Source organism: Periplaneta americana, chromosome 4 (assembly GCF_040183065.1).
Source record: "Periplaneta americana isolate PAMFEO1 chromosome 4, P.americana_PAMFEO1_priV1, whole genome shotgun sequence".
Lineage (NCBI taxonomy): Eukaryota > Metazoa > Arthropoda > Insecta > Blattodea > Blattidae > Periplaneta > Periplaneta americana.
This window is the reverse complement of record NC_091120.1, coordinates 172,025,449-172,046,120: the sequence shown is the minus strand read 5'-3', so window position 1 is coordinate 172,046,120 and position 20,672 is coordinate 172,025,449. Positions and strand designations below refer to the sequence as shown.

General features: G+C 34.2%; 1 protein-coding gene across 4 annotated transcripts in view; it reads right to left on the bottom strand.

Annotated features, from left to right (window-relative positions):
- Positions 1-1,712: 1,712 nt before the first annotated feature.
- LOC138698433 (protein SPT2 homolog) overlaps positions 1,713-20,672 on the bottom strand; it is a 45,783-nt gene continuing 26,823 nt past the window's right edge. Inside the window, exons 7-8 of one of the 4 annotated variants that reach the window (XM_069824333.1) lie at positions 19,595-19,786; positions 1,713-18,251 (exon numbers count right to left, since the gene is read on the bottom strand). In XM_069824333.1, the coding sequence (XP_069680434.1) occupies positions 19,603-19,786 (184 nt within the window). In that variant the 3' untranslated portion in view covers positions 1,713-18,251; positions 19,595-19,602. Of the gene's footprint in view, positions 19,787-20,672 lie in introns of all 4 variants that reach the window. The other 3 variants (XM_069824334.1, XM_069824335.1, XM_069824332.1) reach the window with 3 other exon arrangements.

Genomic DNA, 20,672 nt, shown 5'->3' with positions numbered 1-20,672 from the left:
ATCTCTTTTTGACAACGTCCATGTCTCTGCTCCATAGAGCAGTACTGGTAGTGCCACTGTTTTATAGAGCTGCAGTTGAGTTTCTTTAGATGTTCTGTTCCTTGGACTTCTTAATACCTTGATATTTATTCAGATTTTTATACATGTATATATTTTTTCTGATAAGCTAAATAAAATGTATAAAATATGACTTTGTATAAATGGAAAATTTGGCGATAATATGAAAACCAGAAAAGTGCCCTGACAGTGGCGTCGCCAGGATCAGGGCAAGAGGGGTGCGGATGGGGTGCGAGCTGTAAAAATGTGGTACATAAAAAATCCAAAATGTTCTCTCATGCACTTGCGCGCATACTATACAACTGTTTATTAATATTACTGTGTCTTATTATTATTATTGGTGAATGTTACTTATGTCCCGCCCACTATAGGAGACATAGGCCAGTTTTACACTAATCCTAAACATTTAGTATAACTTGTTGCTTGTGTAGGCAGTCTTTTACATTAGATTTGCGAAAATTGGTTTATAGCGCAACATTGGCAGTGATAAAAGTGTGAAATATTCGGGTGAAACGGGCGTTGAGCGACTTCCACCGATTTTGGAATAGACACCGACCGACGCACTTGAACTGCCAACATAGAACACAAAAAATCACACTCAATTGCTTTCACCATCTTGACGGGATAATAAAAGCCTAAACTAACCTAACCGCGTTGGTGTCTATTCCAAAATCGGCGGAAGTCGCTCAATGCTCGTTTAACCAATATTCGTTCAGTAGGCGGTGGATACTCTGCATTGACCGTTGTTGTTCATCACATCCATAACGATACACTAAGGGACGTAGGTTTTTTCACATCCAAGAAATTATTTGTTTGTTTTTGTGCTTCAAAATAACTTATGCCTAGTATTTTTTTAATAAATTTCCCTTTGGGGTGCGGAAAGGGGTGCTTGCGCACCCTTTCGCACCCTCCTAGCGACGTCCCTGTGCCCTGACACCAATAGGCCTCGAAAAGTAGTACCTTGTCACTGCCAGGGCCCAGCAGGCCTCAAATATATCCCTAGCTGTAATCAAATGAACCTCATACCATAACGATGAAAGAGTAATGGAACGGAGAAGATATGTTAAATATCATAAAGCAGAACTGGAAAGAAAATACTTTAAATAAGAATGAAGATGCTCACAATACCAAGGTAAAATGAAGAAAAACTGTCAGAAGGTAAAAGATGGGCGGATATTGGAAAAACACAAAATAAAAATATTTGAAATAGAAAAATGCATCTCAAAAAACTTCAAAATTCTCCAATGTTAGCTCAATGGAATGGCGAAAATTGGAGACAAGTGGCCAAGAGGCTTGGAGCTTACATAGACACTTTCTCTCAGCCCCAATTTCCCTTGCTAAGGACGCGTTTTCGTGTATTTTTTTAAACATTTCTCTTCCCATTTCGCCCACTGACAATGACTGTTCTACGCTGTCAACTAAACACAAGAATGGAGTGGAAACACCTGCTGTATTGTACAAAGCTATCCAAGACTCTGCAAGAATTCAGAACCCAAGAACCTAAATGGAATTTACTGGGAGGTAAGAGGCAAATGGGGTTAAAGAATATAATTACAAGCTACTGGAAAACAACTTTCTCAATAGCTATTCTCATTGCAAAATCTGAGTTAAAGGGACATTCCTAGAAAGGAAATAGAAATAAAATAATGCAATAGTTATACCACATTTGTACATATATTTGTCAATATATAAGCTATTATAATGATTTCATAAAAATCTGTTTTTAATAACATAATTACTGTATACAGTATAAGCCTTCTTCATAGTTAGTACAGTGGAATGAAAATATTTACACACAGTTATACAATGTACATTATGTGTTAAGAAACAATATAATATGAAATATTTACAGCAAAACCTTCACCTTTAATGTACAAGGATAGCCTGATTTTAGCAAGATGTCAGGCTGTCACTATAGTCTTATTGTAGAGATCCTAGCCAAAAAAAAAAAAAACTGAAGTAAATATTTTCAGTAATGTTAAGATTCTCAACTACTTCTTCGTAGATAGCTTATTTTACTAAACAACTATCCTACGAGATTCACTGTTGCAATCCATTTTTCCCCCTCTACAAGCGTTTTCATGCCACAAATTCGTGGGCAACACACACTGGATGTGATGGAAATTTGCATTATCATCTGGGCACAATAACACAGACACAGACACACAAACATAACAATTTTATGGAAACTGGTAATTTTTTCTTGATATTAACGCAAATGTTCCTAAAATCTTTAATGCTACGCATTTTGTAAAGCATAAGCCTGAGCTTTAAAGCACAATATTTTACAGTATACTGTATAAAATAACCATCCAAACTAATCTGTAATTTGTGCTACATTTGGAGAAATATCTTTGTTATTATTTTAGAGATGAAATTGTGCAAGGTTCAGACAAAAAACAAACGTATTATTTTATATATACCACTCATTTAAACAGTAGTTTCAAGGAAACAATTTGACTTCAGCATTCTATTTGTCGACATATCAAAATGAATTCCATACTTACTCTAGCAACTCATTCGTGAAGGTTATGTGAATACGAATACTTCAGAATATTAAACGAATAACATAGCAAACTAAACTACTCACAATGAAATTAATTACGAAATTGTTGCAATAAGCATAAATGCATGCTTGGGTCCCTTAGAAACATAGAAATCAATGAACAGATAAACTTTTCTAAATACTTCACGAAAAGACAACAAAATTTTGCGCTGGTTATTATATTAATGTAGAAATGAAATTTAAAAAAAAGGACGCTCAGAAGAATAACTGAAATAATATTCAATGTAAATCCAATTTCATATGGTACATTGGGTAGAAAATAAAATGTAATTTATGTATTTAGAAATTAAATTAATATTAAACAAACAAACATCTGAAGGAAATACACAAATTTTGCAGGTGAAATTGGTTAAGTTTTGTAGGTAGTTTCAGTTATTTATTGTTATTATTATTTATCATCATCCAATTCACATTTTTTCTAGATATAGAAGTCACTGACATTCCACACATCAGCTCTTTAATAACAAATAATTATGAGTAATTGAAATAAGTTTACATACAATTCACAAAAGATCACTTTTAAGAACAGCTAAAGCAACCAAGTAGTCATAATCTTCCTTTATAAATCAAAATCACTTATATTTTTTTAAACATTTGCTGTTACACAAACACTGTAATTAAATTTATTTCATAACCATAACAGTTCAGGTTTCACTGTAAATTATTAATGTACAATTACTTATAAATATTTACGTACAACTCAAACCAGAAATAAGATTATATTTATATTATACAAAGAAAAATATATTACATTTGTAAATAAGTGTGAAGATTCATTTGCTCCCAAACTAATCCCAAGGACATGAAGAATGTATAAAACTTTGCATCTTGCATGGCAGTAATAAATGTGTTTCATCTTTCAGTGAATAATTTTTGGCCCTGACTTATCAAGGTTTAGATATACCATGTATCTCCAGTTTTTAATAATGAATCAAAGAGTTCATACATCTACAAAGGGACAGGGAACAACCTATCTCAGACGGCTTAGCTTCTCTCGCTATCTTAGTTGCTGTTGTATAAGGTATGCATGCTGACTGCTCTGTTTACAATAAGAGTTTCCATCCCTTGTCTACACAGAGGTCATACCTTTTCCATATCCTATTGAACAAACAAGACATACAAAGCAAAATTTTGATGATGAAAATAATACTCTTTAATTAACAAAAATAAGAAGTCCAAATTTATTGTTCATTGCGTCTTCATTAACCTTCCTCTATGACGAATTTTTATGGTTACTTTTCATTTTATACAACAAAGTTCTTGTATGAACAGTAAGTACAAGAAACAACAAAATTCTAATTTATGTAATATAACAGTAACTTCACTATGAAATCCATAATATATGCAAAAGAACCTCTCAAGGAATAACTGCTAAGTTTACAACTCCAGTACTCCGTCAAAATATTACATTTTACAGTAGACCTTGATAGAAAATAATTTTTTATAAGATATTAATGTACAATGAGTGTTATTATTCGGTTGAGAAGCTTTTATCATCCAGTCTGCTCTCAAAAAATCTGAAAGTTAGAATTTATAAAACAATTATATTACTGGTTCTTCTGTATGGTTGTGAAACTTGGATTCTCACTTTAAGAGAGGAACAGAGGTTAAGGGTTTTTGAGAATAAGATACTTAGGAAAATATGTGTGGCTAAGAGAGATGAAGTTACAGGAGAATGGAGAAAGTTACACAACACAGAACTGCATGCATTTTATTCTTCACCTGACATAATCCAGACATTTGAGATGGGCAGGGCACATAGCACGTATGGGTGAATCCAAAAACACATATAGGCCGGAAGGAATAAGATCTTTGGGGAGACCGAGATGTAGATTGGGAAAGGAGAAACTGTGGCTCATCTTGCAACAGAATACAAAATTGGCATTATAACTGTGTGCAACTTAATAAATACAAGAATAAAGTGTATAAAGTATGTAAATCTACAACACGAAAACTCTACTATTCCCATCTTTCCATAGACAGACAAGGAGTTTCCTTGGCCTTTAAAAACCAGTTGTTGACAACTAGACTTAAGTGAACTTCTGCACCACTACCTAGCATGTTAAACACAGGACCACGGAAGAAATAACGTAAATACGCATTATGTACTTAATTTATGAAAATCTTTTATGGTATGGATTACCCAATTTTTTTCGATTAACTTGTTCAGTCAATTCCTTCATCACCATGGATAATAGAGGTTCTACTGTTCTATTTTTCTTTTGATTTCCCAATAAATAGATATCCACAATATCATTTCTTTCTTGAAATATTTTAAATAGTCATTCACAAATGAAATCAAATTCTTTCCTTTCAGTCTCTAGTCATTATGTGAGTGAAGAGCTAAATGCACTCTCTGGTTTATCTGTTCACATTACCATTGTTCTCAATGAAGAAACAAAAGCTTCATACAATTTGTTATATTCTGTAACAAGATAGAATTCAAGAAGATGCATTTCCAAAACAAAGAAAAGTGTTTTAAGAGATCTCAGAGAGTTAGGGAGACAAAAACCCAATCGTGAGGTAATTTGATGCTTGTTACGTCAAAAGTGAAAACAAACATTTTAAATTCTTTTCGGAGTTTACTTTATACCTACTGTTAAAATATAAAAAGTTTGTAACTTTTAACAGTATTTAAATTGAATTAAAAAATAATGTACTTTTAACTCTAAATCACTTAGGAATATAATATCATGCTGAAACAGGATAGAATAGCAACTCAATATACATTACCTTTTTTAAATAGAATTTTAACACTTTTAAAAGTTTTAAGTTTTAAAGCTTTTATATTCTAACAAACATTATACTTGCTGGCCATATATGAAACAGAAAATCATTAAAAGGTTCTTTTGTATACACATCCCCACAAAAAAAACATATAACAACAGAGTTTTTAAAAGATGAGAAATGAATTCACTACCACAATGTATCACATTTTCTGAACACAAAATATCAGAATATAATACAGAAGTAAATCTGAACGTTATCACATAATAATAAGAACGGAACTAAACATATTTTTTTTTCTTTCATACAATACAGTGTCAGTGAGTAATCACTTAGTTGTCTACGCCAGAAACATAACCATACTAGTAACGCTGACTGTAATTTTTAATCTGGCTTACTATTAACCAATGAAATGAATTGAATTCAAAAGACACTGAAAATGAATTCTAGTTTTATTTTATTTTTTATTTTTACTTGTAATTCTCAGACTGAATGCAAAAATTGTTTAAACGTTGTGTGTTTCCATTCAACTTCTTTTGGTTCTATAAACGAAATTGGTGTAATTGTACATATCTTAATTATATCAAGAAATGAATTTAACATAGCATAAATTATTATTAAATAGAAATTAAAGAAAGTAACATATATATTAGCATGTTTAAAATGACAAAAGGCTGTGAAAATTCATGTAAATGAATGTTCTTAAATACATAAACGTCTCGCAATTACTGTATTAACAATAATTAAACATTAAAGTGCATATGCTAACATTTCGAAACAAAACAATATTATCTCTACCTGTTTAAAATTGAAGGTAGTGACTTGTAAAATAATTCAGTGATAGGTGACTGAAAAACAAAGCATGTAGTGATAAATTTGCATCTTACACAAGTTAGGGCTTAAGAACATTATTTTATCTAATTTTTTTTTAATAAGTCAATCAACATTTTATTTAAGCTCCAAGAAATAAAAGATCTTTCGGAGCACAATTTTATGAATACAGAATATTGTAGGTTATATATAACTGGCTACTGTAGTTTAAAATTCATCAATATCTAGTCTACTTATTTACACAAATTTCCATTTCTTCTCTACCTTCTTCGAACCTTAAAGAGAGAAATTTGTCAGATGATATGGATAATATTGTATGGATACAGATACAAACACAAATAGCATCTACAATTAATTACGTAAGTATGGTTGTCACTACTTTATCACAAAAACACATGTCAAATAACTTTAAACAAGTTAAGATGACAGGTATTCCCTGTTAGAATAATGGGCTGGGCACGTTAAGATTCACAGTTTTCTGTAGAAGAAAATTTTATGCAAATTCCACTTGACTGCATTAATATTTTCATGATGGAAATCCAGCAACACACATTTCACATAAAATAGTTTTATCAGTACAGTTGCAGTCTGTAAGTGTGGTTTGTTGCAGAAGCAGCAACATTGAATTACACTAACAATTCATTTAAAAATATATACATATTATAGTGAATGATCTGGTTGGCGACTACCACTTAGCAATGCCACTGGTGGTAGTGGGCAAGAACAAAGCCACGCAGAAGCCAACAGTTATTCAGTTGAGCATATGCTTTCGAGTAGTCAAGATGCGAGTGTTTGTACAGACACATTTTTATGACATGAGGCGAGAAAAACAGCGGGTTACTAGAGGTCCGCTCCCTGCCTGGTCTGTGATGCACTGGCTGTTAGAGGTGTGGCATAGTAGATCCTCAGTCACCATATGGCATTCGCTGTAGTCACAAGTCGTGTTACAAAAGTCTTGATTCTTTAAGTTCACAAAGTTAGTGATTATTGTGTATTTAGGTAATGCCTACCAACAAATTCTCATTGCATGAATGCGTGTATATGTATAAAACGTACATAAAAGGCAGAAGGTCGTGTGCGAAAACAATATGTAAATTTCGATTCATTCATTTATCAGATGATGTCAGTTGTGTGTGGCAGCAAATAGGGGCCATTTTCAGCAACGACTGTGAGCATGGTAAGTCCAAATTATTCAACATTTATTGTTAGTACTGTTATGTATTTTAGAAGTGCCAGAGAAATGGTTACATGTTTGCCAGAAACCACGCTAGCAGTAGGCCACAAGTCACCCACTGTTTTCTCGCCTCATGTCATAATAACGTCTCTGTAGTTTTTCTTTGCACTTAGTGAATTATGAACAAAGCAAAATACCTCAATTTCAGTGCTTCACTCCACAAAGAGTTTTCATGTATGACTCATGTGTTAACAGAATCGGCACGTGAAGCCCTGAGATAGTTCAGAGCTCAGTTCCCTGGCATTAGAGTTCCACAACATTCCATATTATAGCAACTTCGTCAATAAATTGTGGCAGTCGAGAAGTGTTGAAGATAAGAACTTAAAAAAAGAGAATATTGACTGAGGACACTTTGGGTAACATTAGTTTTTTAAGTGAAGAATTCGCCTACTGCTTCAGCATATCTCTCAACAGACAGGTGTTTTGTAAGGTCTCATGCAAAGGGCTACAAAGTTATTTAAGTTAAAACCACACAAAATTACTGCGGTGCAGAAATGACAACCTGGTGATTCTGAACACAGGGCAGATTTTGTAGTGGGTTTTAAATAAAATGCATGAAGAAGATACCAGATCCCAGTCATTTCATAAATGGAATTACAGTTAACCCTTAAACTGGCAAAACTTCATTTCTCACACTAGTTTATATAAATATTTTTTTAACAAAAATAATCTGCCCTCAATGAGGGTGACTATAAAGATCCAGAATAAAAGCACTACAGAATAATTTAGAAAGACAGGAATTGTTTAGTAAGAAATCCAGAGAAATGCAAACCTAATAGAATCATCAATGGCCAAAACATAAATGGTAATGTAATATCTGGATTGAATACTTAAGAATATTCAACAAAATTAATTTTAATTTAAAAAACTCGGAGACCGAGTGCTTTTAAAATATTACATGTGAATTTAGGAAGTGTGCCACGTGCACCAAACAAAAGACCAGAAACACTCCACTGACTAGTGGGAAGTTATATTTCTCACTTAGGTAAGGGATGTAGGACTCATAAATGGATTTCTTCTCCTCATCAACGTGTTGTGCCTGCAGGGCATCTCTCTCAAACCGGTTTGTAGGATCAAGAACTATTCCCTTAGATTGAGTCATGTGGATGGCTACAATATCTGCTCATCTGTTCGAATCTAAGGATGAAACGCAGTGGATCTCGTGTACCTCCCATCCACAACGCTTGAGGACATCAGCAATACCGATTCTGGCCTTATGGTGTCAATTGTTGCACAGCAGCTCTGTTTTTCGACAGAATCCCAACACGTGACCAAGAGTTTCCATCTTGTTGCAGCAGGGATGGCAACAACAGGTTGTGTTGAAACTTCTGCCAGGCACAGATCTAACCGCAGATAGGTTGCTGGACATTTTAACTGCATTAATGTATTCTGAAATTGATAAATTTGCTTTTGATGACATCCAGGAATTTGCCTTGGGGCACTCAGAATATAGGATAACACCTTTGCCCTTATGAGGTAATTTACACTATGATTCAAAACTTCTGTTCTGCAAGATCTCCCTCAATTGTTGTCGACCTTTAGTGTTGGGTGCAATAGAAGACTTATTGATGTATAGTCTACGTAGACTCATTTAATAATTATTTTGTTCAGACGAGTCCATCCAAGTCTGAAGAAAGGTTTTTGATAGTCTTGTCGGACTGTAAAGAAAACAACTATTTCAATGTCCATATTTAATATGTTGTGCAATATTATAGTATTATGAAATTTTAATTTTCCTACCAATTTTTTTTGCTATTGTTCTATTAAAATTATAGCATATAGTCTAATAATCTGTTGTATCCTATAGGATACATTGCCAATTTAAGGGTTAATGATGCATAGCACAGTTTCATCAGCAGCTGGAATAAGAAGATCGACACTTTAACATCTGCTTGCTTAGTTGGGATGAAGTACATACATCTTAAAATATCTATATTTAATGACTTGCTACAGAATCAGTTGCTGTTGTATTGCATTAAGAAGAATGAGAAGCTTGTATTGCCAGCACATATTCTGCTGGTAGTTGAATAATGACAGGATCACTTGATATATGAAGCGTTCAGAGCTAAAGTGGATCAAGTTCATGAAACGTAGTTTTGAGATAACAGGACTTACAGTCGAGCCGTTCTTATTTCCGGCAGCAAATCACACGACAGCTTCTGATCAGCTGACACGTTGCTTCACTGGCAGTGGTTGTCGTCAAGGTTATGCAGACGACATATTGCTTCCCGCTCACGGTGGATGTTACTGTGTTGTCAAGTCTACCCTTGTACTCTTAACGAAGTTTTAGCACATGTCTAGTCTTAAACATCGAACGAAAAATTATTTCCTACGATAAATAATTAGTAATATAATATGAATACATAATATTATATATTATTGTTATTGTTGATCCTACCATCCCAGGACACAGAAGACTTACCACGTTGTGCTATAATTGGTTTTTCCGATCATTTGAAGTAACGATTTTCGTAAATACAGAAACAATATTAGAAATTACTAAAATGGAAGAAAGCTGTAAAATATAATAAATAAACATTTTTTATGTGAATGAATAACTAAAACCACACAACCTGTAAATTAAGTAAAATATGTTAGTATTAAAAATTTTGTCATAAGTCATTGCTACATAAAAAAATTACACGAAGAACCTTGCCTACCGGTATTGTTCAATTTAGAGGTGCTACGCCTAGATCGCTACAATCATTGTTAGTACCTGCCGCCGCCATAGTTCTCAGTTTATTTTCTTCTTTGCCGGATTGTCCGTACTTCTCTGTCGTTATTTGAGAAACCGTGAACTTGTTCACATCACACGCATCACTTGCATTAAAGGCAATAAACTATCCTTATTTTCACGTTCATTTTCGAAATAATCTCTAACGCTAAGAATCATTTCTCTGCTTTGTGAATTGATGGCCTTCCGACTCCACCGCGGCATTATGATGCTGAAAACTCAGCGATAACACCGCACTAACAACAATAACACTGCACTACTGACTGATTGTTCGACAACCTGCTATTAGAACTGTGTTCGTTCACTATTGGCTTGACAGAGATTTGGCAACACCGCTATTGCCTACCTTCGTCGCGCCGAAAGTCGAGAAGGCGTGGCCACGCCAGAAATAAGAACGGCTCGACTGTAAAGTTAACTTGCTCTAGTGAATTATCTAATTTGACTAGCAATAATTTTATTGCTCCATTCTCAAATTCTAGATTTATAAAATATAAACAATTGTGATATTAATTGATGCAACGCTTTGATGACTTGATCCACTATGGTTCAGAACATCGTGAACAAATAATCTGAGCCAAAAGTGATGGAGTCACCTACCGGCGAATGCTTGGAATTAAGACTTGATCCATTACTGCTCGGAAAAGATCGAACTTCAGATAATCAGAAAATGAATTCAACTCAATTTATGAAAATTTGTGACTTGATGCACTTTAGCTCTGAACGTCTTATATACAAAAAGTAAAAATTACCCAAATTAGGAAAAAAGCATGTATGAGATTGCTCAAAACTCAAGACTGCACAGATTAACGTCATTCTAACAAACCAAATAAATTTAATATTTATAAAATTACACTGAATTCCTACTTTATGTTTGCATTTATATATGAACTAATCTCAAACAGAATATTAATATTATTTTTTTAAACAAAGGCTCTGAAACTATGAGTTCAATGAATGGCGTCTGTCTCATTACTCAGAATGTACTGCAGTGTACTGCCTTAGTTTGCTTCCTCTAGTAATTACAAGCATTAACTGAAAATCATCTTATGGAAACATAAATACTTATTGTGGGTAAATGGGCCGAAAACTCACAAATGATGACAATGTACGTATTGTTGGTGGTGCTTGAAAGACTGTAGCATACAATTAATGGAAGTCCAACGTTAGAACAAATTGCTTAGAATGACAAATGAGAAAGTATCTCAAGCACATGACATTACCTCTTGCTAATAAATGCTAGTCAATGAATGATGTAAAACAACCTAAGCAAGTTAATACGAAATGAGATTAAATTAGTAACTGCACAATTCAACAAGTTACTAAAAACAAAGATACTTTGCAACTCATTCGTCCAATAACATTTCTCTTAACTAAGCACATGTACACACATTACTCAATGTCTACACTTATGTTTTTAAAATGTTACTTATACAAAAGTTGCATTATAATTTCCTAAAATACAATAATTATAAATTACGAAAAAGCTATGATTGCATATCTTTCAAGAAATTGGAAATATTATGCTTCCTCATAGTATAAATGTTATACTGGCACAGTTTACTTCATATAAATACCACATTTCCAAGAACATAAGATAACTACGTATTTATAAATTATTATAACATCATTACAAAGTAGTTTTCAAAACAAGGGGGAGAGTGGAGCCTTTATTTTTAACAACTGATTTTGTGAATAGAAAATGAAATGACACAATTGATAACAAGAATACGACAAACCAATAACTGTAGAAATAAAGCTCTGAAAAAATATTATCAGCAAGAATATTATAGCATACTTGCACAATGTGAGTGAGATGTGGAGAGGAAATTACACGTAGAAGATGGAAGATGGCAATTTCTGGATTTTTTACTGCTACTGATACAATGTACTCCCCATCATGTGAGCTAACGACAGGGAGAATGGATACAGATAATCTAGAATCATCAATAATTCAGAAATCCTACTTTTACTGTATATATTTGCAAGGATCATGTTTCCAATTAGAAGAAAATTCAGTTTGTGGTCCTCCAAACCACTTCCACAACACCTAATTGTCACTTTTTCTTTTGAAGACTTACGTATGTCCAGGAGCAAATCAAGAAGTATGACTATTATTTTTTAATTATTATTGATAAAGAAATCATGAATGATTAATCAGCAAAACAGATAATCAGCAGTATGCTGTATTATTACTACGCTACATACTGGTACTATTGTTGTAGTAGTAGTAATAGATGACAGTCATTGAGTTGTTTAGTCAACTGTCCAAAGACAGGTCTGAACCTCACAAGTGATACCAAGAAGACACCACTTATGAGGCAACTAGGCCAGGAGATAATGGGGTAGGGTGGCCAGTTCCTTTCCCCCTCCACTGCATACATCGCTGACTAGCTACATATTAAACTGTACTTCATTCCATAACATCTGACAGGTGACGTAAATATTACCAGCACAAGAGGAAAGAAGTATATTGCTATTCAACCAATGACACAGGTCTCATTCCACACTTGACTTGAAGTTGGGCGGGGGAAGAACACTTCAGACCACCCAACTTCAAGATAAGCATGGAAAGAGAGCTCTGCCATTGGTTGAATAGTAACTATACTTCTCTTTCTTTCTGCCAGCAATGTTTACTTCTCCTGTTAGACATTATGGAATGAAGTATAGTCAGACTTCAGATGCATACAAACAACTGTTTTTTCTCTGACACATATCATCAAATGAGATGTACTGCTTGAAATTGGTTCTCGATTAAGAGCAGAACTGGGAAGTCTGAACTGTTGACGCATGCGCAGATGGTTTAATCTGAAGTTAATGCTTCGAGACTAGGCAGTTTTAAAATAAAAAAATAGTTGATCATGTGTGACTTGGAAGGTGATAGTGATGTATTATATGACGAATTAAGTTTGGAAGATGAATATAATTTTAATATGAGAAGAAACTCCGAAGGTCGCGAAAGAACAGTTCAAATAACGTTCAAATAATGTAAAATTCGGAACTACAGTAGAACCTCTATTATCCGTGGTAATGAAGGGGGTGGACTGAATGGTTAATCGAAAAAATCATATAATCCATACCATGAAATATTTTCGTAAATTTAGTGGATAATACACTTTGGTAAATTCCTCTGTATTTAACACGCTAGGTAGTCTCATTGTCAACGACGGGTTTTGAAGGGCAAGAAAACTCTTTGTAATGGCTGCCTGTGGAAAGTGAAGGTCTCGTGTTGTGGATTTACATAGCCTACTTCATACACTCCAAACTCGTATTCATTGCGAGATGAGCCACAGTTTCTCTTTCCCCAAGCCACTCAATTATTTATACTTTTTCCCCCGAAACTTAGCACAACAAGATTTCTTTCGACATCCGTAGAAGACATTTTATATAGAAGTTATACAGTACCACAATTCGAACAGTACACCATACTGTGTAAGGGAACAGGCTTGTAATAACACTCTCTAGAAAAAATAATGTGCTAGTACAATGTACAGTACTTTATAAATTTCTGCAGAAAAAAGCGAGAGAAACACAGATGGATAATCCACCAATCGGTTAATAGGGTGAAGGATAATCGGGGTTCTACTGTAGTTCTGACAACGTACACAATTGGCGCATGCGTCGAAAAGAAGTTTGGTATTAGTTCAGAACGTTTTCTGAGTTGTTTGCTGGAACAAACCTTAAATCTCTCAAAGCATAGATGAGAGGTGATAACCTGCGCACACATTCTGCTTCCAATACAATGCCATTCAGTCATCACTGAAAGCTGGAGTGGAGCACAACATGCTTTTGCAATTGAAAGCTTTTACAAGAATAATAACAGTTTTGAGGTTCTAGACGCGAATTTCGACATTTTAATTTATGGCGTCATGATCCTGTCCCATCTGTTCATGCGACTTATATTTCCACATCAATTAAACATCGCGACATTCTCTACCAAAGGGCGTCTTGTGAGTAGATCTTAAATCATATGAAAATGAAGACTTTTTTGACACTTCGTGAATGTCTCACGAAGCACATTTCCATTCAGTGTAGTGACTTAAAGGATGTCACTTTAAAAAAAATACATGACAGATTATGTATTTTATGATCTCATATGAGACTTGAATGTAATATAGAGTTCCTGTGGATAGGTTACAAGCCTGTCGCACAGTAGTCCAGTGGTAGGGCTGCTACCTTAATAGCCTTCTGGACAGGCATTTATATGGCATTTCCTCCATATATGTTGGAACAGTTATACCTCAGATTTCAATATGGAAATCTCAAAAGAGAAAACGAAAGTCATGGCATTTTCGGGAGAGAACCCAATTCCAAGTAAGATCATGATAAATAATACTTTAATTGAACGTGTTAATTCATTTAACTATTTAGGTTATAACCTCTCTTACATCACTGATGAAGATATGTCAAACAAAATATCTAAATTTATAAAAATCACTGGTGTAATTGACACCGTCTTCAAATCCTCCCATGTTCAGAAACATACAAGGCTAAAGGTATATAAAACACTAGCTCGACCGGTCCTCACTTATGGTAGCGAGGCATGGACAATCAGAAAAGCTCATGAGCAAAGGCTGACGACAGCTGAAATGAGGTTCATGTGACGAACAGCGGGATGCTCTTTGCTGGAACACCGTAAAAATGTGGACATATTGCAGGAACTAAAAATGGATCCTATAGTTAATTTTGTTCAACAATATCGACTTCAGTGGAAAAAACATGTCGAAAGGATGGATCGCACAAGATGGCCTAAACAGATTCTTACTTATGTACCAAGAGGAAAGAGGAAATTGGGAAGACCACGCAAGCGCTGGCATGAGACCGTAACAGATCCTGTAGGGTCTAATACGTGAGGGATATGATGATGATGATGATCTCATATATGCAATTCTGAAAAAAATAAATTCTTCAATCAATAACCAACTATTTATAATCTAGTTTCTCTGCCGGACCTTGTGTTATAAACAGTGGCAGTGCGACAATAAGAGCAAAAGAGCACGTGAACACCTTGTTTCCATTAATGCACGACTAGTTTTATTATTTAATACCGTATTGATGTAGTGGGGATGTATAATATCAGAATTGAGTGTTTTAAACTTCCCGCATCTTTCATAAACTTCTTATGTAAACTTGGCAACATCCATTCACGTACAAGCCATGCTCTTTTCAAGAAGGTTACAGGAATTTCACGTATGCGCAGGAGAAAATTGTCTTTCATTGGCCGCATATGACTTGTCAAGAGCACAAAGTGTTAAGTGAACAGTGAATCTATCCTACAGATGTCAGGTGCATCGATGCCTATCGTTCACATGCTATATCTCGAGGAGGAAATTAATAGTCTATATTTTAGCATGTAGGTGTCAGCATCTCACTGTTGGAATGTTTACTTTGTTTGGATGTGTGTACAGTGCTGCTACGAGAGTGTAGTGTGTGAATTACTATACTTCAGTGTCAGCATATAGCAGATAGCAGAGTTTGACTGGCTGAATGTGATGGTGGTATGAATTTAAATATCTGTATGGTGATGTATATTATTTAAGAATAATATTTACTGGCATGTATTTATAGTAATCAGTCTATGCGAATGGGATTATAGTACTGGTATAGGTTATAGTGTATCAGTGTGTTGTGAACCAAAATATGTTACTGAAAACACACTTTTGTAAATAACGGCATTGTGATATATATTAATTTTTAACAAACGTAAACAATGAACTCTGTTCAAGTAATTTTGAACAGTAAAGAATTGGGTAAACTGGCTTACCAGGAAAAATTGGAAATAAAAAGACTGGGTTTCATTATTATTATTATTATTATTATTATTATTATTATTATTATTATTATTATTATATGTTGTTTTGAATATATATACGATTTTTTCGATAGTGAAACATTGCAATCATGACATTTCATATTAGGCTAAACGTACGATTTCAAATTCTCTTCGATTTTGGAACAGAAAATTGTGAACACACATTATATTTTATCACGAGCCGCCACTGGTTATAAATATGTAATACAGTAGAACCTCGATTATCCGTCACCCTAATAACCGATTGGTGGATTATACGACTGTCTTTCTCTTGTTTTTTTTTTTGCAGAAAAATACGAAGCACAGTATTTATATTAGTACGCATTTTTTCTACAGAGGGTCATTACCAGTCTTTACCATTACATAGTATGTAGAAGGAATGCTACCATTACAGGCAGTAGAAACACTTACTTTTAGGAGGAAGTGTTTTTCACAAGTTGTACAATAGTCACTATCTCCTTTAAAAAAAAAGGACTCCAAGGACTTCCACACAATTGAAAACTCGTGCATAATTTAATCACTCTGTGCAAAATGTAAAACGAAAATGTGTTAGCGGTTTGGGAAGGGAAAAACCGTGGCTCATCTCGCATAAGAATAATGAGATTGGCAGCAGTAATGTGCGCGATTTAGTAAAATGAAACAAGAACAAGTACTACATATTACTGTATTTCACTGTTTTTATATTTTCATTAGTTATAACCAGCATATTATATAGTGCAGTGTGTAGTATGAAGACAAAAGTGATTGCAGTATAGTAGAAGTTTCAAATTACGAAACTGTTATGCTCTTAATTCATGAATATATTTTATAGTACGGATTATCCGACCTTTTCAGTCCAGCCCCTTCATAACCACGGATAATAGAGATTCTACTGTATTACAGAGAATCATGTTCCCACAACTTCGAAACACAAAAATAAATTGAATTTAGAATGTCTGGAGGAAAGAGATTCACCGCAATTCGAATTTTAGCAGGAACCAGTAAGGTTTCAAATTATCCATAATGTCAATTTTTTTTAGTATTGGCGTGAATTCAATAACGATCATTTGATCTTAATACATAACATAATATCTAAAGTTCACTTCTAAAAGATCAAATATAGTTATTGAGATTACTGACTGATTCTGCGGCCCTGCAAAGAATTCGAGCTGCTGGTACTGTCAACTCACCTACTCCACTGTTATGGGTAGAAGAATGCTTCTGCTACTAGTAATGAAAACATTTCACTCACCAGGAATGCCACTAACTAACTGTACAATAATGAAGATTCCCTGAGCTGCTGACGAATGTTTTCAGCAGGTACTACACAACTCTAAACGATGGAACATAAAATAACACAAGAATCCCAACTCACTGTTTGCTGTTTGCGCACTTTTCTTTTACCACCAGAGTTACAGATTCCAGTTTCAGACTATGTTCTTCTAGTATTACCCATTATCTGAAATTCTGAAATCACCTCACTATTGTAAAAGAAGAATCAGAAAGGTAAACAATGGCTGGATTTAACAGAACTTAACATTCTTAACTAAAATGTACTGGATTTTTAGAATTCGAACTGAAATTATCTGAAGGAATCTTTCTACAAAACAATTCAATTCAAAGATTTTTGCTCTTGCTGTAGCATAATTGCAGACAATGATTCTGTTCCAATGAAAAAGTTAGAGTTCATATGTGACAACTAGGTTTCCCACGTAAAATTACGACACACAGCATCCACTTTTTGCGTTTTGAAAAATATTTACAGGTGGAGTGTAACGTAAATTAGTAATAGGCCTATATCAATACAGGGTCATTCAAAACCTCTGCGACAAACTCTGAGGGGTGATAGACCTAACAATAAGGAACCTTTTTTGTTAAACAACGTATGTCTTTTAACATGTCGTTTCAAAGTTACCATTGAAAATTTTTTTGCGAGGGCGTACATCAATGTATGTGAATATGTGCACCCCTGTTTGTTTGTTGAGATGTTTGTAAGAGATGAGGAGGTTCCTGTTGTTTGTTTACGTTTAATGTTAAATACCTCTTCCTTTCAGTTCAGTCTAATCATCAATTGAGAATGAATGTCTACACTTTACCCAAGTTAACCGACATGATAATGTGTTATGGGGAGGCTCGCGGAAACCGAAAAAGAGCTCTCCACATGTACAAACAACAGTTTCAAAACAGAAATCACCCTCACCACACAATGTTTGCTAGACTTCATCAGCGCCTTCGAGACGATGGGTCTCTTTGTCCCCGGCGCAATGGTGGAAGACCACGTAGACATCCATTCTCAATTGATGATTACACTGAACTGAAAGGAAAAAGTATTGAACATTAAATGTAAACAAACAACCCTTCTCTTCTCTTACAAACATCTCAACAAACAGGGGTGCACACATTCACATACATTGACATACGACCGCGCAAAAACATGTTCAACAGTAACTTCGAAACGATGCATCAAAAGACATAGGTTGTTTAATAAAAAAGGGTTCCTTATTGTTAGATCAATCACCCCTCAGAATTTGTCGCAGAGATTTTGAATCACCCTGTATAATCTTGATATTATGTAAAACTTTTTTGAATGTATTCAAAATTAAATTATGTATTTCTAACAGCTGTATTACTTGCCCATTTAAAATTTTAAATAGATAATCATCAAAAAGTCTATTTAAAACAGGAATAGAGACAGTTTTTTCCTTGCAGAGCAAAATAACTATGACATCAAGAGTGTCCTACAGAAAATCATATGAAACTATATTACCGGTATATTATCAGTACATAAATACATACAGACAACAAAATAGAATTGGTTATATTATCTATCTTATAATAATAACGCCTATTAAATACGTTTCATTTGAACTGAATTTTTAACGAGATACATGCAGTTATAATTTCCGAAGATTTCACCAAGATATAATTGCATAAGGATGGCAGCATTATATCATTAACCCTGTATTATACTTACTTTCTATCTTCTTCGAGAAAATCTATATTTTAAGAAGTAAACGAAACTCTCAGTTTTAAGTTGTTTCTCTTCTTATCAATTACGTTTAAAAATTAAATTTCTTACTTTCTAGTAACCCATAAGAAATCTGCAAGTCGAAGATTTGCCATCTGTTTTAAAATGGACTCTCTATACAGTGACACTGTTCACATACATATTGCTGGCCCAGAACCAGACTGTTCCAAGTCCATCTTACTATTTTTTTTTTCAGAAGAGTTATTTTACGTTCCTGACATTCAAAGCTTCATGAAATAATCGGGAATAGCTTCACAGCATCCTTATGGAGAACAATATTTACAATTTTGTTCGATTCATATATGCAGACAAGAACTGGAACACAATGAAAAACAGATTTCTTTCTTATATAAAGTTGAACTTAGAACAGTCTGGTTCTCAGCCATAGATATGTCAATAGCAAAAGATGCTTCAGCATTTCATTGTTTGGTCTATGTACACATACATAGAGTTTCTTAAACAAAAAAATAAGGTCTCCCTAATAAACATATGTCTTGTCAACTATTTTGTATCTATGCAACATCTTATAGTTACAATAATTCTCATACCTTTTCAAGATGAAATTTTGAAAACATATCTTATGATAGAGGAAATATGGCATTTGTAAAAAATTTACTATCAGTTCTTACACTTAATGTTATAATCTTCTCTTCTTTTTCGCCATCGTCATTTTCTTCTTCTTTGCCGCAAGTTCTCTTTTCTCCATCTCCATATCCTCCAGATCTTCCAAGATTCCCATCTTGGTGCTAACAAACTCTTCCTTTAATTGTTGTGAGAAGCTAGATTCCATACATTCATCATCATCATCTACATCTCTATACCTGTTAGGAGAGTTCATAAAATTGATTACACATTGAAACTACAGACCTATTCAGACATAGAGAGATCAATAATGAAGCAATAGCAGAATAATTACACGGAAAAACTTAGTACTCAAAAGAAACTGGCCCACAACCATTCTGTTCAACATAAATCGCACAGAATGTATAGAAACTAGAACTCAAATATTTTGTGAGAAGTTATCTAACAGAGTAACTGACTGAAAGAGATGTGTTCGATCTACTGTGTTTGTTAAGATTAATGAGAATTAAAACATACGAATTCGAGGTGACTGACTCTTCTCATCTCTTATGTACCACTTGACTCTTCTCATCTCTTATGTATCACTCTTGTTACTGCGTCTGAATTAGGAAAATACATTTAATTTTGTAAAGTTCAAAGCTACAGTCTCAATCCCTTTTCTTTTTTGTTCATTTCTTTCAATATACAGGATGATTCACAAAGTATGACCTGAGCTTTAGAAACAGTCTATAGGTAATTTTGAACAAAAAACGTCGTATGAACACGTGTCCAATTATCATTAGTTTTTTTTTATTTATTTGTAAAAATCCATACTTCATACTGTGAACCAGGCCTGTAACTTGTTCGCTTCTTAATACAAACAGTGGGGCCTGCAATAAGGGAAGTGGAGTTCAGCTTTCACATGAAGTACGGGGACAGGGATAGGATAGAGCAGCTTGGTGACGTCAGCTGTAAATTAGTAGGCCTAGCTTCAGCATTTTGCAATCTTACACTGGACTATGTACCTTTAGAGACCATTTCTTGTACATTAACAACTTACCTTGTGTACCAGAAAAAAGTACAAACAAGAGAACAAATACTTGCCCATATTGTGAATCTTGCCGTATGCAAGCTAAGAAATGCTAC